The sequence below is a fragment of the Muscardinus avellanarius genome (genome assembly GCF_963383645.1).
Source record: "Muscardinus avellanarius genome assembly, chromosome: 15".
In the NCBI taxonomy this organism is placed as follows: Eukaryota; Metazoa; Chordata; class Mammalia; order Rodentia; family Gliridae; genus Muscardinus; species Muscardinus avellanarius.
This window is the reverse complement of record NC_137801.1, coordinates 89,495,492-89,511,599: the sequence shown is the minus strand read 5'-3', so window position 1 is coordinate 89,511,599 and position 16,108 is coordinate 89,495,492. Positions and strand designations below refer to the sequence as shown.

The 16,108-nt window shown below is 49.9% G+C and overlaps 1 protein-coding gene across 1 annotated transcript in view; it reads right to left on the bottom strand.

The window, feature by feature from the left end:
- Positions 1-16,108, bottom strand: part of VWA3B (von Willebrand factor A domain containing 3B) — a gene marked incomplete at both ends in the record, with an annotated part of 112,703 nt that overhangs the window by 19,809 nt on the left and 76,786 nt on the right. Inside the window, 4 exons of the mRNA XM_080711458.1 lie at positions 1,031-1,168; positions 2,258-2,382; positions 3,367-3,478; positions 13,443-13,641. Of these exons, the coding sequence (XP_080567584.1) occupies positions 1,031-1,168; positions 2,258-2,382; positions 3,367-3,478; positions 13,443-13,641 (574 nt within the window). The remainder of the gene's footprint in view (positions 1-1,030; positions 1,169-2,257; positions 2,383-3,366; positions 3,479-13,442; positions 13,642-16,108) is intronic.

Sequence of the window (16,108 nt, the reverse complement as noted above, 5' to 3'; positions counted from 1 at the left end):
TGAGCTCGCAGGCGTTTCCTCAGGGCCCCTGGGCCCCGGTCCTGTCTCTCCCCACGCCGGGATGTGCCTGGGGACGCCCCCTAAGTGTCCCCTCTTTGCATTCTCCCCGTGAACAGTAGATCCCCCGAGCAGTGCTTTCCCACCCGCCCTCCCAAACAGCTCCATTTTATGTAGCAAAATGCGTCTGGTGGGTTGCACGGAGACATCCCTTCTGCTAGAGAGAAAACAGGGAGAAGGCCCTGCCTTTGCCCTTGACTCTGGGGTGCCTGTGGCTGGCGGGAAGAAGCCATCCAGGAGAACCCAGGGGGAGGCAGGGTTAGAGCCAGGGTGAGAGCAGAGGCTGCCAGCCCTGGCACAGAGGAGGTGTCCAAGGATGGGGGCTCACCCCAGGCAGGCCGTGAGGTGGCGGAGCACAAGGCTGGGAGGGCCCAGGAGTCACTCCAATCTGCAGGGCTCCAGGAGGAGCAAGAGGTGGGCCTGGGAGGGAGGGAGAGAGGGGAGAGGGGTGGGTGGGGAGGAGGGAGAAGGGAGGAGGGGAGGGGCCTCAAGAACCCGCCGCGAGCCCTTCCAGCTGTCAGATGTCCAACACAGAACCCACAAGGCTATGGTCAATCCCCGGGGACAGGGTGTGCATGGCCGAGTTCGCAGAAGCCAGCCACGGGGGGTGGGCAAAGCAGACAGGGCTGGGAAATCATTCTTTGGAACTTTTGGCTGAGCTAAGAAAGAGCCAGGCCCTGCCCAGGTAAGGCCAGTTTCTGCCTCAAGGAAAGATCTTTTCGGAATGAAATGTCTCCTCCCTAAAGCAGGGGCGGGGGTGCATGCCTATGAACCTAGGACTTGGGGGCTGAGGTGGGAGGCTTGCAGGCTTGAGGACAGCCTCATTGACTTAGGGAAACCCTGTTTCAAGATTTAAAAAAAATTGAAAAAGGACTGGCAGGGGTAGCTCAGAGGTAGAATGTATCTGAGTTCGATCTGAGTATAAAAAATCAAAACGAATACTAAATAGTAAAACCAGTGGAAGTCTCCTCACTCTCCGGTTGTTGCACTTCAGCACCGTGTAGAACTTTTCGGAGGCGGCATCTGGACTTGGGAGTGCTATCACGATGGCGGGGACGTAGAAGTCAAACCCTTTGGGGATCACAATCTTGGCAAATACATAATCTCCAACCTGTAGAGGACATGTTTCATAGCGAGTATCTGGCTTACCAATATCATGGAAATGTTAACACGAGCTTGTTTCAGATTAATGTCAAGAGGACCGGCAAGTACTGATGCTAAAAAGAAATTCAACTATCCATTTGTCCCCCCTTAGGTAAGAGTTCCAGTGTTCTCTGGACTCATCACTGGGCCGCACCTGGAATGTTATGATCAGTGCGGGGAGCCCTGCTCTGTTTTGGTAGGACTTTGCAAACCGAAGGTCCAGGGCAGCCAGCGACGTGGGAGGAGCTCTGAAAGGACATCCTAAGACTGGTTGAAGGAGCGCGCCCGGGATGTTTGACACAGCAGATACAGCCATGGCCTCCTGTCTCTGTCGGCAGGAAGGCTGTCCCCCAAAGCAAAGGGGCAGGTTTGTCTAATGTTGCTAGAGAACACACAGCTGGAATTCCTGGGTAAGAGTTGCAAAGAGGGCGCTTGCAGCAGGGAGAGACCCTTGCAATGGGTGGACCCAGGACTGCTGGGTGCTCCCAACAGCTGGGGAGAGCCCACTGAGGGGCGCCGCCTCCCCCATCCTCCCGGGCCCCTTGCACGTGCAGGCAGCAGGGGCTCTGCAAGGCCTTCCTCTACTCCCGGCCTCGGTGCCAGGAGAGTGGCGAGAAAACGGGCCAGTCACAGGGCAGCATGGAGGAATCTGTGTGCGGGCGGGCAGAGGGGTGCGCACTGAGGAGGTGCGTTCCTGCATCACGGTCTGTGGTCCACCGACTGGAACGGTGGGACTCTCCATCTGTGTGACTGGATACTCTAGCATGCAACCGTTTGCAGTTACAGGATCAAGAGCAGCGCCACAGAAACCGTCTGCGGCCACGGAAAGTGACGCAGGCTGCTCGGCTGCGAGCGTCCCTGGAGCCAGCAGTCACAAGCAAAAAACTGCAAGGTGACAGGTTCCAGAAGTGGCCGCCACTGCTCTTCCTGCCCAAACACAGGCTCCCTGCAGGAGCCCATCCTGGCCCAGCCAAGGGCCAAACGCTGCCATCCCATCCCCGGTTCCCCCAAGCCCCATGCAGGGCGAGAAGGGGGCCCCAGACCGTGGAGCGCGTACCTGCAGCAGCGGGCAGGGCATGGCGCCCCCTACGGGAGTGATGAAGGAGGTGGACACGACCTTGGTGTCCCCGTATCTGAAGATCACGAGAGCCTGGGTGGGGCTCAGACACTTCTTCACGACCCCTGGAAGGAACGGAAGGCAACGAACGCAGCACATAAGCACAGGGACGCCGGCTCCCTGCGCCTCGCCCCGTCCCACGGTCAGCACACCCCTCGGCTTTCTCTAGGAGCTGGTGTGGGGTGGATCAGGTGGGATCTGACGGTGGGAGCACCCTGGGAGGAGAAGCCACGGGCTTGGGTGGGCGGGCAGCTCAGCCCGCAGCAACACGGCGCCCAGTAGGAACACGGCTTCTGGAACAAGGTCCCGGCCAGGACGCTCACCTCCCCACCGCAGCCCCGCTCCCTCCCTAGTGATAGAGACTGGGGGCACAGAGGGAGCGCAAGCGCCCGCTCAGATCCTCGGCTCATCTGGAACTAGGAGAATGAAAAGGGACGAGGTGGGACATACCCAGGCGCCCCTAAAATGTACCACCAAAGAGGAAAGGAGAGAAAGACGCCAGGCCTTTAGCTTTTAGCTATAATCAAAGAAGTATACATAGATGATATATATAAAACATTGTCTTTGATTATGACACACACCCACACACACGCATGCACTTGTGTGGTGTTGGGGACTGAGCCAGCCCTTGCACATGCAAGGTAAGCCCTCTACCACAGAGCTACATTCCCAGCCCAACATTACGTATAATTTATATCACGTATGTTGTACATACTAGGATAGATTAGTATAACAGGAAAAGTAAATTCTTGTGTTCAAGTTCACATTTTTGGGGGGTCATTCACCACATCTTCAGAATCTTACACACATGGGACATAGGTGTATAATAAAAATCTGTACCCTAAGGAAATAAAAGATGATTTTTTTTCTGGGTTTTTACCCCCTCAAATATCATTGTATCACTTGAGAGGTAGAACCCCTTAGTCTAGCTCACGAGATGTCAGTGTTCTAGGGAAACACAGGTCTCTCTAGAACACAGTCAGGCACCTCTGGTCCCCAGTGCCAAGTCGCTTACCACGGAAGCCTCAAAACACTAAAGAGCAACCGACCTGGGAAGTAAAAGCCATTCTCCTCACATCTCGCGATCACCTTCTGCCCTCTGAGGGGATCTAGCTTCTTGGATTTGGTTTTCTTTGTTGAATTTCCCTGAAATTTTTGTTGCTGAAAAAGAGAAACAGCAATAATTGATGAGAAAAAGCCAAGGCAGATATTGGAAACAGTAAGCAGCCGGGCGTGGTGGCCACGCCTGCAAACCCAGCACTCGGGAGGCCGGGAGGCCGGCAGGAGGAGCACAGGCTCACGGCCAGCCTCAGCTACTCAGCGAGACCCTGTTTCAAAATAAAGAATAAAATATGGCTGGGGGTGTAGCTCAGACTTGTAGAAAGCCCCTGGGTTAAATTCCCAGTCACACACACACACACACACACACACACACACACACACACACGTGCGAGGTAGCCTGGGACTCGCTCTTGAGGATCATAGTACTGAGGAGTTACTGAACCTCCACACATGATATGTTCCCTTTAGAATACTTTCTCTTCTATATTCATTAAAAATGATCCTTTCAGTAAGGGCAATTTTGGTCCTCCACAATTTTTATACTTAGCTCAAGGTGAAGGGAGAACTGGATTACTAGTGCAAGATAAGGTAGGTGGAGAAATCTGTGTATACAGCCAGAATTTCTGGAGTCCTACAGCAGTGCCAAAGCTGGACAGTGACCTGGCATCCAGCGCGTGGACCCCTGCCTTCCTAGAACTGAGAGGCGACTGCGCCCTTCATAGAAAAGTCCATCGGCCGCTTTGGGGCACTCACGTGTAAAGCAGTGACTTATAGAAACACAACGCCCGCCCATCCCTTCAGGACAAAGAAAGCCCTGTAACCAACGACTTAGCAAGAGATAGAAATGGATGGGCTGAGGTGCCTGCGGCACAGCCACCCTGGCTCCTCCTGGCTGGGCGTACGTACGTGGGCGCAGGACGCAGGGGGCAGGGCTTCTCACGATCAGAGAGTTACCTTCAACCTGGAGTCTCAACCCCAGCCACTTACCAACCAAATCAAAGGAGAGAGAGACACGGCTGGTCTGTCCCTGAGCAGAGACTTCCCTCCCCTTCACCCTGTCTTAGGAGACTTGAAAATACTCAGCAAAATGCAGGAATGAGGCAAGAAAGGGAAATACATAAAGTCTGGACGCAGCAGGATCCGTCCCAAGAGAGTAGGAAAGGGAGCTCTCAGGATGACAGCTGTGTGCAGGCCACACCAGCAGAAGGCTCCCAGAAAAAAAAAAAAAAAAAAAAAGGAATGTAGAGTAATAGCGGAGATAATGTTGTAGCGAGCATAACTGTCCACAGCCAATTATTAGTCCGTCAAGCCACACTTTATTACAGGTTCGAACCTGGACCCAAGCACCTCTGGCACAGCAGAAATGTCATGGGCCAGGACCACAAGACGAATCTGCAACCGCTGATCAGACCCCCATCCCCAGGAAAGGGATCTGAGCACCCGGTTAGGACAGAATCGCGCTGGGCCTCCATAATGTCGTAGCGAGCATAACTGTCCACAGCCAATGATAAGCTTGAGCAATCTCTGAGCAACTACACCGCACCGCACTCTCATAGCACTTTGTTATAAAGCTTTACCCTAAAACTTTAAACACAACAGACAACACATACCTATATAAAAGCTTGCTTATATATCTAAAATATGCAAAAGTAATTATTCAAATTCCACACAAAGCTGTGGCATAATTTAAAATATTGAGGGACAGAAGGTAAAGAAATCTGTGAAGAAATGGACAAAAGCTGACAGCAAGCATCACACTGAACAGTAGGAGAGGACGATTGATTCCCCTTAGGATGAGAGATGAGGAAAGGCCCTCCGCCCACTCCTGCTCAACACCGACCCCAGGCTGGCCCTCCGCCCACTCCTGCTCAACACCGACCCCAGGCTGGCCCTCCGCCCACTCCTGCTCAACACCGACCCCAGGCTGGCCCTCCGCCCACTCCTGCTCAACACCGACCCCAGGCTTTGGCCAATGAAGCCAAGCAAGACAAAATAAATCCTGCCAAGACATCCTGCTGCCTCGGCATCTATGTGTTGAGACCCCCCACTCCACATAGTTAATCGGCAGAACGCCCCGAGAAAGAGGGTCTCTCTGGCCAAAGTACCCCCCACTTTTAGATACCCTTCACTATTATTCCTTTTAACTTTCTACACGAATTGCTCCAGTGATGTGAAATTAGGACTATAAATAGAAACTGAGTCTGTGGAAATAAAATCTCTAATAATTTGCCTAAACGTCCTTGGCTCTGTTCAATAATAATAAAAACTGGCCAGAATTCAGATGCTGTGATAAGCATTCCAGCTGCAGCAATTACAAAGGGTCTCTGACCCTCACTATCACTAACTTAGGTTAAGCTATTAACTCCGGTAAGGTAGTTCAGTTTAAGGAAACTTTGTTTACCCTTGAGATCCTGCCTAGAGACAGAGAAGATAAAAACCTTGTGTGTGACCTTAAAGCAATTTAGTTGATAAACAACTTAGTTGCCCAAATACAATAGACTCAAGGAGAAAGATTGGTGACTTTTACGCCCAGTGTAAATATTCCTGAAGACAGAGAGGCTGACCGCATGGTTAATGAATATGACAAAATAAAGGACAGACGTTCTAAATATATATGTATGAAGGAAAGGAAATACCGTGTAAGAGTAAGAAAAGCATTTTTGCATGAAGAAGAGCTTATCATAAGAAAGTCCCAACTGGGAAAGAAAGGAATTAGAAAGTTAGAAGCAGGTTGCAGAGGGTTTGTGACAGAGAAATGGATTATTAAAGATGGTTAGACTTTTAATAGGCTTATTGTCTAAAGAAGAGTGTTCAGCAGTTAAGGAAATATATCTGACAATTAAAACCAAGAACTTTGTGGTGTTGTTTGTGGTATTTTGTCTGCAAAACTGTGTTGTGAGTTTGCTTAAGCTTTCAGATTTAGGAGATAAAAAATGCCAACACCTGGAGAAACTTTATCACATCCACCTGAATCACCACGTCTCCCCACACTTGCTATATGAACTGAGCCCAAAAGATGGAAAGTTCCAAGAGAGCCAAAGAAGATTCCCCGAGAAACCCCCAAGCCTTGGCCATGCTTGTTTATTTTGGGAAGTGGCCCCCTGGGACTGCTTATCTGCAAAGACCTTGGAAAAGAATCAGGAGTCAGGAGTCAATCTCTCGAAGATCAACAGCCAGCTGAAGGACTAGTTTTATTACCTTTGTTTACATGTCATTCATTATTATTTCACAATGATTACACCCACCTCCCTCTCCTCTTACTATTAACTTTACTGGTGAAAGGTATAAATTTCTTGGAGTTTTTGTAATAAAGTGTCATTGGCTCAAGAAGCCTTTGTCCACCTCAAATTCTTTCCCAAGCGCCGTACCTAAAAACTTAGGGAATTCATAGAGGGAACAGAATTGCTGCAGATAAGTTTCTGCAGAACTCCACCTGCCTTTTGCCCCATCTTTCTGAGGCTCCCGGTCGCGAGTGGACTTGCCCCCACAGGACTGAGCCAGTCGGTAACAAAATCCAGTCTGGAAATGAACAGGTAAAGTTGTCTTTGTTCATAAGTAATATGATCCTATATGTGGAAAACCCTAGGCATTCCAGCCAAGAGCTACTTGGGTTAATGACATGTCCAGCAAGGTGTCATTTTACAAGATAAATATATAAAAATATTCTTCTACATATTAGAAATAATGAGAAATTAAGAAAAATTCCAGTTATAATAACATTAAATTAATTAATACTTAGAAATAAATTTATAAAATAAGTAAAAGACCTATATCCTGAAAATTACAGAAGCACTCTAAGAGATATCAATGATCCAGTTGAGTGGAGTAGCATACCATGTTCATGGAGTAGATTTGACACTATTAAGAGAGCCATCTTTCCAAAACTGATCTATAGACTCAGTATAATTAAGTCTCAGCAAGTTTTCATTTGTTTTAGCTTTACTGCAGAAATTGAGGTAACCATACTTAAATAGAGGACCCAGACAAGCCAAAACAATTTTGAGAGTGAACAAATTTGGAAGTCTTACACTTCTTGATTCCAACACTTACTATAAAAATTCAGTAATCAAAACAGTGTGATACTGAAATAAGTACAGTCATACGGCTCAACGGGACAGTACTGAGAATCCAGTAATAAGTCCTTATATTTGCAGTCAATTTTTGACACTTTGGGAAAAGCTAGATATTTTCTTGAAAAAATGAAACTTACCATATAACATATAAATACCACTACTGCTATCTAGCCAAGAGAAATGAAAATGTGTAACCTCACAAATGTTTATATAAGCAATAACAAAAAGATATAAATAACCACTTATACAGGAAATATACAGAAAAGGCAAATGTATAGACACAGAAATTGGTTGGTAGGCCCCTGGAGCTGAGGGTGTGGACAGAGACTGCCAGCAAATGCCCACGAGGGGCCTTTTTGGAATGAAGATAATGTTCTAAAACTGGATTGTGATGGTGGTTGACAACTCTGACAGTTTTACTAAAAACATTGAATTGAAACAGAAGACTTTTATTGCATATAAATATACTTCAACAAGTCTTCTTTAAAAGGTAAAAAAAAAAAAAAAATAGATGGCCCCTGAGTTCTGGTTTGATTTACAGAGTATTTTGCATATGATACACTGAAAGAGAGAATGTGCATGGAAGTTTCTGAATCTACACTAAGCCACATCCCCAGACTTGAATCTACTTTTAAAACCAAGAGTTAAGACACTACACATTCACTGGGTATGGTGGCGCACACTTGTCATCCCCGCGCTTGGGAGGCTGAGACAGGAGGATCGCACAGGTTCAAAGCCAGCCTCAGCTACTTAGGCTCTTGGCAACTTAGTGAGACCCCTGTCTCCAAATAAAATATAAAAAATGGGTCTGGGAGTATATCCCAGAGGCAGAATGTCTCTGGGTTCCACTCCCAGTACCACCAAAAAAAAAAATTATATAAATATATATATATGTGTGTGTCTGGGAGTGTAGTCCGAAGCTACAGGGTTTCCAGGAACCCCAGTACCACCAAAAAAAAAAAAAAAAGATACTACATATTTCTGCTAGAGACACAAGGGTTTTCTTACCCTAGATTTTTATTTATTGTTTTCTTTGCCACTAACTTGCTAATTATTGGGTTTCTTTAAGAATTTAGTCCTCCATCCCAACGAGAATGCCCAGAAAACTCTTTCTGCAGACCATCAAATGCCCTTTTCTCCATGACACAGAGCCCAACATGAAGTTGTTTTTGTTTTTTGGTTTTTTTTGGTGGTACTGGGGTTCCTGGAAGCCCTTCTATCTCCGGGCTACACTCCCAGACCCATTTTTATATTTTTATTTGGAAACAGGGTCTCTTAAGCCAGTGTGGCTGGCTTCGAACCTGCGCGATCCTCCTGTCTCCGCCTCCCAAGCGCGGGGATTACAAGCGTGCGCCACCACGCCCGGCCAACATAAAGTATTTTAACAGGAACTTCGATGCCACTTTTTTTTTTTGGCATCAGCTCCAGCTATGTATTTGCAGTGTTTTAGTTATATCATAAATAATTATTTCATGCTTTCTGAGTTCATCTGAAGGTCTCCCACTTAAGGAAGTCTCCATTCAGGAGGCAATTGGTCATCAAAAGTTAATAACCTCCAGCAGCCTGGAGACCATCTGCTCCTGGGTCATCACTCGTGCTCAGTTCCGCTTGGGTCTGGCCGTCAGCGGGCTCGTTTCCATGGTGCCCATGTGCCCAGCTTCTGCTGTGGCCATCTGGAATTAGAATCTGTTGGGAAATGCTTTGCAGACTCACGAAAAGAAGCCAGAATATGGTACATCTACTCAGAGATGAAAACTCAGGTCCAGGTCCTCAGAGGGGAGGGATTATTAGTGAGCTGGGGGCTCAGGTCTCTTCAAGGACTCGTGGGGTGGTGTCAGGTGTTCAGACGCACGCTGTTCATAGCCCCCGAAGAGAGGGACACGATGGGCGAACACTGCCCTTCCGCGGAGCCAGGGTTCGCGCGGTCTCTTTCCTTCTCTGGAATTTGTACTTCTACTGAGGCGACTGGATCAATCAGTTGGTCTAACACCAGCAAATCTGGGGATTGTGGCTACTTATTCCTGGGCTTCTGTCCAGAGGAAAAGCTCAAGCCCTCTGCCACGTGGGAGACTCAGAGTAACGCAGTGCCGTCCGAGGATGGCCTCAGAGGGGGAACCTGGGCCAGGAGGCAGAGAAACAGGCGAAGCACTGCCTACTTGGCTGTGCAAATTTGGGGATAAACGACCTCGGACATCCTCTAATCCACATTCCTGTCCAGGAAGGTCTGAATCTGTGTTCCCAAGAAACTGTGAGGCTCTGTGTACGCAAGTCCAGGGAAGCCAGGCCTGGCGGAGCATACCTGTCATCCCAGGACTTGGGAGGCTGAGACAGGAGGATCGCAGTTCACAGTCAGCCTCGGCAACTTGTGAGGCCCTCTGCAATATAGTGAGACCCTGTTTCAAAATAAAGAATAAAATAGGGCTGGGGGGTAGAGCTTGGAGGTAGAATGCCCTCGGGTTCCATCCCCCGTACCCCCCACAGTTTACCTAAGGTAACATATATAACTTTATATAACGTTCAACCCCCAAAGCCGTTCTGCTTCCGACCACTAGTGTCCACATCAGAGACCCACCGGCCAGAGGGGTGCCTCCCTGCGCCCACAGTCTGCTGTTCCAAAAGAATGTCGACACCGGTTCCAGAAAGGTACTTTCCTCTTGGATTTCAACAGAGTGACAAGTGGCTTCCTAACATCCGGCCTCAATACATTTTGAGCTCCTTCTTAAAATGCTGTGAGTATGAGCACATCATTTATTTAACAAGCCCTCGTCTATCTCTGGATTCCAGATATTGATTCTTCCAGTGTGCCAGCCAGAAGCTTACTGATGGGATTGCTTTTTACATTTTCGGAACAGGTTTGAGGTACAGATCTGTGAAGCTGGTGCCTAGAATAACCAGAGAGCTTGTCCCTTACCCACACCTGGCACGTCCTAACTTGTCCGCTGTAGACCAGCCATCCGGGCCATGGCGGTCCTCTGCGTGGACGGTCACCGCCGATGCCGCAGTGCAGAGCCCCCGCCACGTGTCCTGGTTCACTTTCTCTAGTGTTTGTTTTTATCACTGGGAATATCTAAGTGGCTGAAAGTCTTGTCACTCCACACACACGAGTGACCCACCGTGCGTTTATTCATTCCTGGGTCATTCATACAGTCCCCTGAAGGAAGCCGGTTCGACATGGAAGGCCTCGTGCCAGTAACTCACATTCACCGCGCCTGTTTCCACTGTTCTTAGCATTGCCAAGAATTCCTTTCTGGCTGATTCACGGCAAGAGCCGGTCACATGGACTCTTGCTTCATGGCGTCTGCGCCACAGCAAAACCAATTCACCTCCACCACTAAAGAGGCAGAGCGGTGAGGCAGAGCGAGCCATCTAAAGACAGGGCTCGTCTCAGAGACAGGACGGGGCTCCCAGGATGGAGGGCCTGCCCCGAGGCAGCTAGAAATGCCAAACCTTCAGCCAGATGCGGCCCGCCTCGCTCCAGGAAGATAACATCCTCCTGCTTTTGAGTCTTGCCAGAGACTTTCCCGTGGGCTTCAGCCGGCTCCTTTCCTGCCCTACCTTACCTACACGGACGCACACGCGCACCAAGCACCGGGCTTTCAAGAGAAATCCCTAGAGGTCAAGTGAAGCAGAAGAGGCTGAGCACAAGAAGCGCTCGCACTAAAATCAGCCGCCATGTCCCTGGGCCTGGGCAGAGGAGAACGGCTGCCAGTGAGTTTCCACGGGGAGGTCAGCTCAGTGAGGCTGGCTGCCGAGACGCTGGCCCCTGCTAATCTGATTTAGCTCCATCTACAAAACCCGGAGGACCCACTGCACCTCTGTGCCGGGTCCCGTCTCCGGGTGATGGACGGCAGCCCTCGCTGCCGTCTCCCTCCTTTCCCTGCTTCATCTCAAGACTGCGCTCCGGGCTTTGCAGGGACAGAGACAGAGAGGTCCCCAGAGGTTTGGAGCGTCAGGATTTCCCGTTTAGTAAGTAAGCACGACACGTTTCTGCTCACAGTTGTACTTGAAGACTGCTGTTCAACCGTCCTGCTTCTGTGGCCACGCTGCGTCCCGTGGTCAAATCTGGGACCACCGTCACTAAGTGCACGGGCGGGCAGGTTTATGTTGGCCATCCTTCTTTATATTCTTTCTTGGCGTGTGGTAGTCTCAGGCCATAGCGCCGTTCATAGTGAAGGAGACACACACGGCACAGCGCTTGGCGGGCCTCCCCGCTCCTCCCCACCCCTCTCCCCGTACGGGGTACTGAGATGGGCATTGGCGTTCCCACGCGTACGTTCCCTCACGGGTCCTCCCACGCCTCCCCAGCCGCCTCCCTTGCCCCACTGTGGCTTGTCCTCTGTTGCCTGGAGGCCCTCTGCTATCCCGATCACGCCCAGCTTCTGCGTTTGAGAGCAGCCCACGACCCTTCGCTCTCTGTGCCTGGCTCAGCTCACCTCACGTCAGCTTTGCCAGGTTCATCCATCTTCTGCAGGTGATATCATTTTGGTTTCTTTATGGCTGAGTAGAATTCCATTGTTTGTACATCCCATAATTTGCAATCCACCCATCTGTTGATGGACACCTAGGTTGGCCCCATGATTTGGCTATTATGAAATCTTCTGCTAGACCCCTGGGTATGCATGTATCACTACAATATTTTGATTTAGGACCTTTGGAAAGGTCCCCAGGAGTGCTGTAGCTGGGTCCTGTGGTGGATTCATTCCCGGTTTTCGGAGGACTCTGCTGCTGATCTCCATAGCAGCGGCACTCACTCTCAGTCCCACTAGCAGTGTAGAAGAGTCCCTGTTTTCCCACCGCCTCGCCAGCATTTCTTGTTGGCTGTCTTCTTGGTGACCGCCATTCTCACTGGGGCTCGGTGGGATCTCAGCGTAATTTTGACTTGCATCTCCCTGATTGCTAATGACACTGAACATTTTTTCATGTATTTATTGGCCATTTGGATTTCTTTTCTTGTTAAGTATCTATTTTTTTTTTTTTTTGTGGTACTGGGGTTCCTGGAAGCCCTTCTACCTCCGGGCTACACTCCCAGACCTATTTTTACATTTTTATTTGGAAACAGGGTCTCCTAAGCCAGCGCGCGGGGCTGGCTTTGAACCTGCGCGATTCTCCTGTCTCTGCCTCCCAAGCGCGGGGATTACAAGCGTGCGCCACCACGCCCGGCGTTAAGTATCTATTTAGTTCAATTGCCCAACTTGGTTGGGTTATTTTTTGTGTGTGTTAAGTCTCTTAAGTGATTTGTATATAAATATTAGTCCTCTATTAGAGGAATAGCTGGCAAAGATCTTTTCCCACTTGGTAGGTGCTCTCTGTAGACTCTTGATGGTTTCCTTTAATGAACAGAGCTTTTTAGTGGAATGCCATCCCATTCAGTGTTTTAGTTTTCTGAGCGTTGGGGTCTTGTTGGGAAAGTTTCTGCCTGTGCCTATATGTTGGGAGTGTTGGACCTATGCCCTCCTCTAGTAATTCCAAAGGCTTTCATCTAAGTCCAAATCTGTGTGTGTGTGTGTGTGTGTGTGTGTGTGTGTGTGTGGTACTGGGGTGGAACCCAGGGGCTTTTCTACCTCTGGGCTATACTCCCAGACCTATTTTATACTTTATTTGGAAACAGGGTCTCACTAAGTTGCTGAGAGCCTCACTCCGTAGCTGAGGCTGGCTTCGAACCTGTGCGATCCTCCTGTCTCAGCCTCCCAAGCACGGGGATTACAGTGTGTGCCACCACCCCGGCCTAATTCGAAGTCTTTGGTCCATCCTGAGCTGATGCCTGTGCAGGGTGAAAGGTAGGGATTTAATTTCATTTTTTTCTACAATGGACAACCAGCTTTGCCAACACCATTTGTTGAAAAGCTGTCTTTCCTCCAATGTTTGTGTTTGGCATTTTGTCGAAAATCAGCTGGCTCTGGGTGTGTGATTAAAAGGCTCCTGAGGCCTGACTGGGCGGGCTGTGTTGGGAGTGGGGGGGGGGCTGCCCCGCCCGGCCGAGGCGCCCTCACCTCTCCGGGCGCCTTGCTCGCGCACTTCTTGGCGGCCTCCTGGAGCTCCCTGGCCTGCTGGATGTACGTCTTCCCAGCCAGGATTTCATTTTCCAGGGTGGACAGCTCTTTCAAGGAAATGGGCCAATTCAACCGCTCTAACGCCTCGTTTAAAACCGTCTTGTTTTCCAAGTACTGTATTGGTTTGATTGCGTCTAACCTGAAAAATGAAACAAGAAATGGATTAAACAACAACAAAAAAAGAGGAGCCTAGGAGAAAAAATGACGGCAGCGCAGCTTTCCAGGAGTCTCTCCGCGAGAAACGTGTGCTGACGTAGGCAGCAGGGAGCGGATGACGGGCGCAGCCATGCCGCGGGGCCTTCGGGACGTGGGGATTAACACACCCATCTCAGCCGCGCATGGGGCGCACTCTTGTGAGCCCAGCCTTCGGGAGGCTGAGGCAGGAGGATCGCAGGTTCAAGGCCAGCCTCAGCTACTTAGTGAGGCCCTCTGCAACATAGTGAGACCCTGTTTCAAATAAAGAATAAAAAATCGGGCTGGGGGTATAGCCCGGAGGTACAATGACCCTGAGTTTTATTTCCAGTATCGTAAAAAAAAACCAAAAGTCTCTAGCCAGGCATGGTGGTGTACTCTTGCAATCCCAGTAGCTGGGCAGCTGAGACAAGAGGATTGCAGGTTCAAGAACAGCCTCAATAACTTAGTGAGATCCTGTTTTATAACACAGGGCTAGGGGTATAGCCAGAGGTTCAATCCCCAGCAGCAAATAAATAAACAATCATCCCCTCTGAATTACAGCGGGCACTTTATCCATTACCTCATTTGATGGTCTGATTTTAAAGAAGTTATATACGCATGTATTTTGGTAACATTTTCGGATCCGGATTCTTTTTTCCTTAGGCCTAACATCGAGAGGAACCAACGTGAGCTTTAAGGAGACTTGGCGCTTCTGTGACGGGCGGCGGCCCTGGGCAAGGCAGAGCAGAGCCCAGGTGTCCCCCGGCGCAGGGCTCCTCGTGTGGTGGGAGAAGGAGCCGCTGAAACGGAAGGCCGAGACCTACCCCTCCCGGTACGCAAAAGAGCGTAACTACGGATGAGTGGCCCGCAGAGGCAGACACCCAGGCCGCCGCCTACAGCCAGGCAAGGTCACGTCCGGCCTGGCAGAGGTCACACAGTCAGTAACCTGCTCGGGAATCCCTTGTCCTCCCGTACCCAGCTCCCTGGGGCGATGCCGCAGTCACAGCAGGGTCGGCTTCTGTAAGCCCGCCTGCCGCTGTGGCATCACAGATGTCTAATACGGGCCATGCGGAGCTCGGGCGGGGTCTTCGGGAGCTAGCCCAACTCCGGCTCGCCGGTAATCCTCGTCCCTCCTCCGCCCTAATTGGCGTGGGGTCGGTTACTCCCGAGGACTTCGGCAACGCTAGTGGCTCAGTCTAGCGTTTTCCGACTCCCTTGCTCCATGTGAGTCTAGTAGGTCTACACTTCCTGGCTGTGCTGCTTCAGGACAGGAAGAACAGGAGCCCGACCTGCTAGGGCCGGGGGGCCGGCCGCGGGCCGCGTGGGAGACACCGGCGACGGGCTGGGTCCTGCTTCCGAGCGCGTCTCAGCTGCTAGGGAAGGGCAGGGGGAAGGAGATGTTTACGACTCTCTTCTGTCTATCATCTATCTGTCTATCTCGGTACTGGGGATGGGACCCAGGGGCCCAGGGGCATTCTACCTCCGAGCTACACCCTATTTGTATTCTTTATTTTGAGACAGGGTGTGAGTTGCAAAGGGCCTCACTAAGGCTGGTGCCGAACCGCGGTTCTCCTGTCTCAGCCTCCCGAAGGCTGGGACTCCAAGTGCTGAAAGCATCATTTGTGCCTTTAGATGGCAGATGTTGGAAGACTGCAGAGTAATCAGCCCGAGGACTCAATACACACGTACACGCGCACTTACGAACACACGTACACACGTACACACACATGCACTAAAAGGATAGAAAAGAGATACTATATGTAAATGACAATCAAAAGACGGCTGGAGTGGCTATACTATTTTCATATTAAAATCAGTTGAAAGTCATAAATTGTTAAAGAGGCAATGGACAACATCTGATACTGATAAAAATATCAACATAAGCGGGTGAGGTGGTGCACGCCGGTAATCCCAGTACTTGGGAGGCTGAGCTGGGAGGATCGCACAGGTTCGAAGCCAGCCTCAGCTGCTTAGTGAGGCCCTGTTTCCAAATAAAATAGAAAATGAGAGAGAGAGAGAATATGAATTCTTAGCACAGTGATGAAATCACTCTGATACCAAAGCGAGGCCAAGACACCAAAGAAATCACAGACCGCTTCCCTCAAAAATATAGACACAAATATCTTTAAATATTAGCAAATCCAACTCAATAGAGCATTAAAGGAACACACCAGGCCGGGCGCGGTGGGCACGCTTGTCATCCCGCGCTTGGGAGGCGGAGACAGGAGGCTCGCGCAGGTTCCAAGCCAGCCGCGCTGGTGTAAGAGGCCCTGTTTCCAAATAAAAATATAAAAATGGGTCTGGGAGTGTAGCCTGGAGGTAGAAGGGTTTCCAGGAACCCCAGTACCACCAAGAAAGAAGAAAAAAAAAAAAAGAAAAGAATACACCAGGACCAGGCGGGGTTTATTCCACACTAGGGTGATGCAATCTAA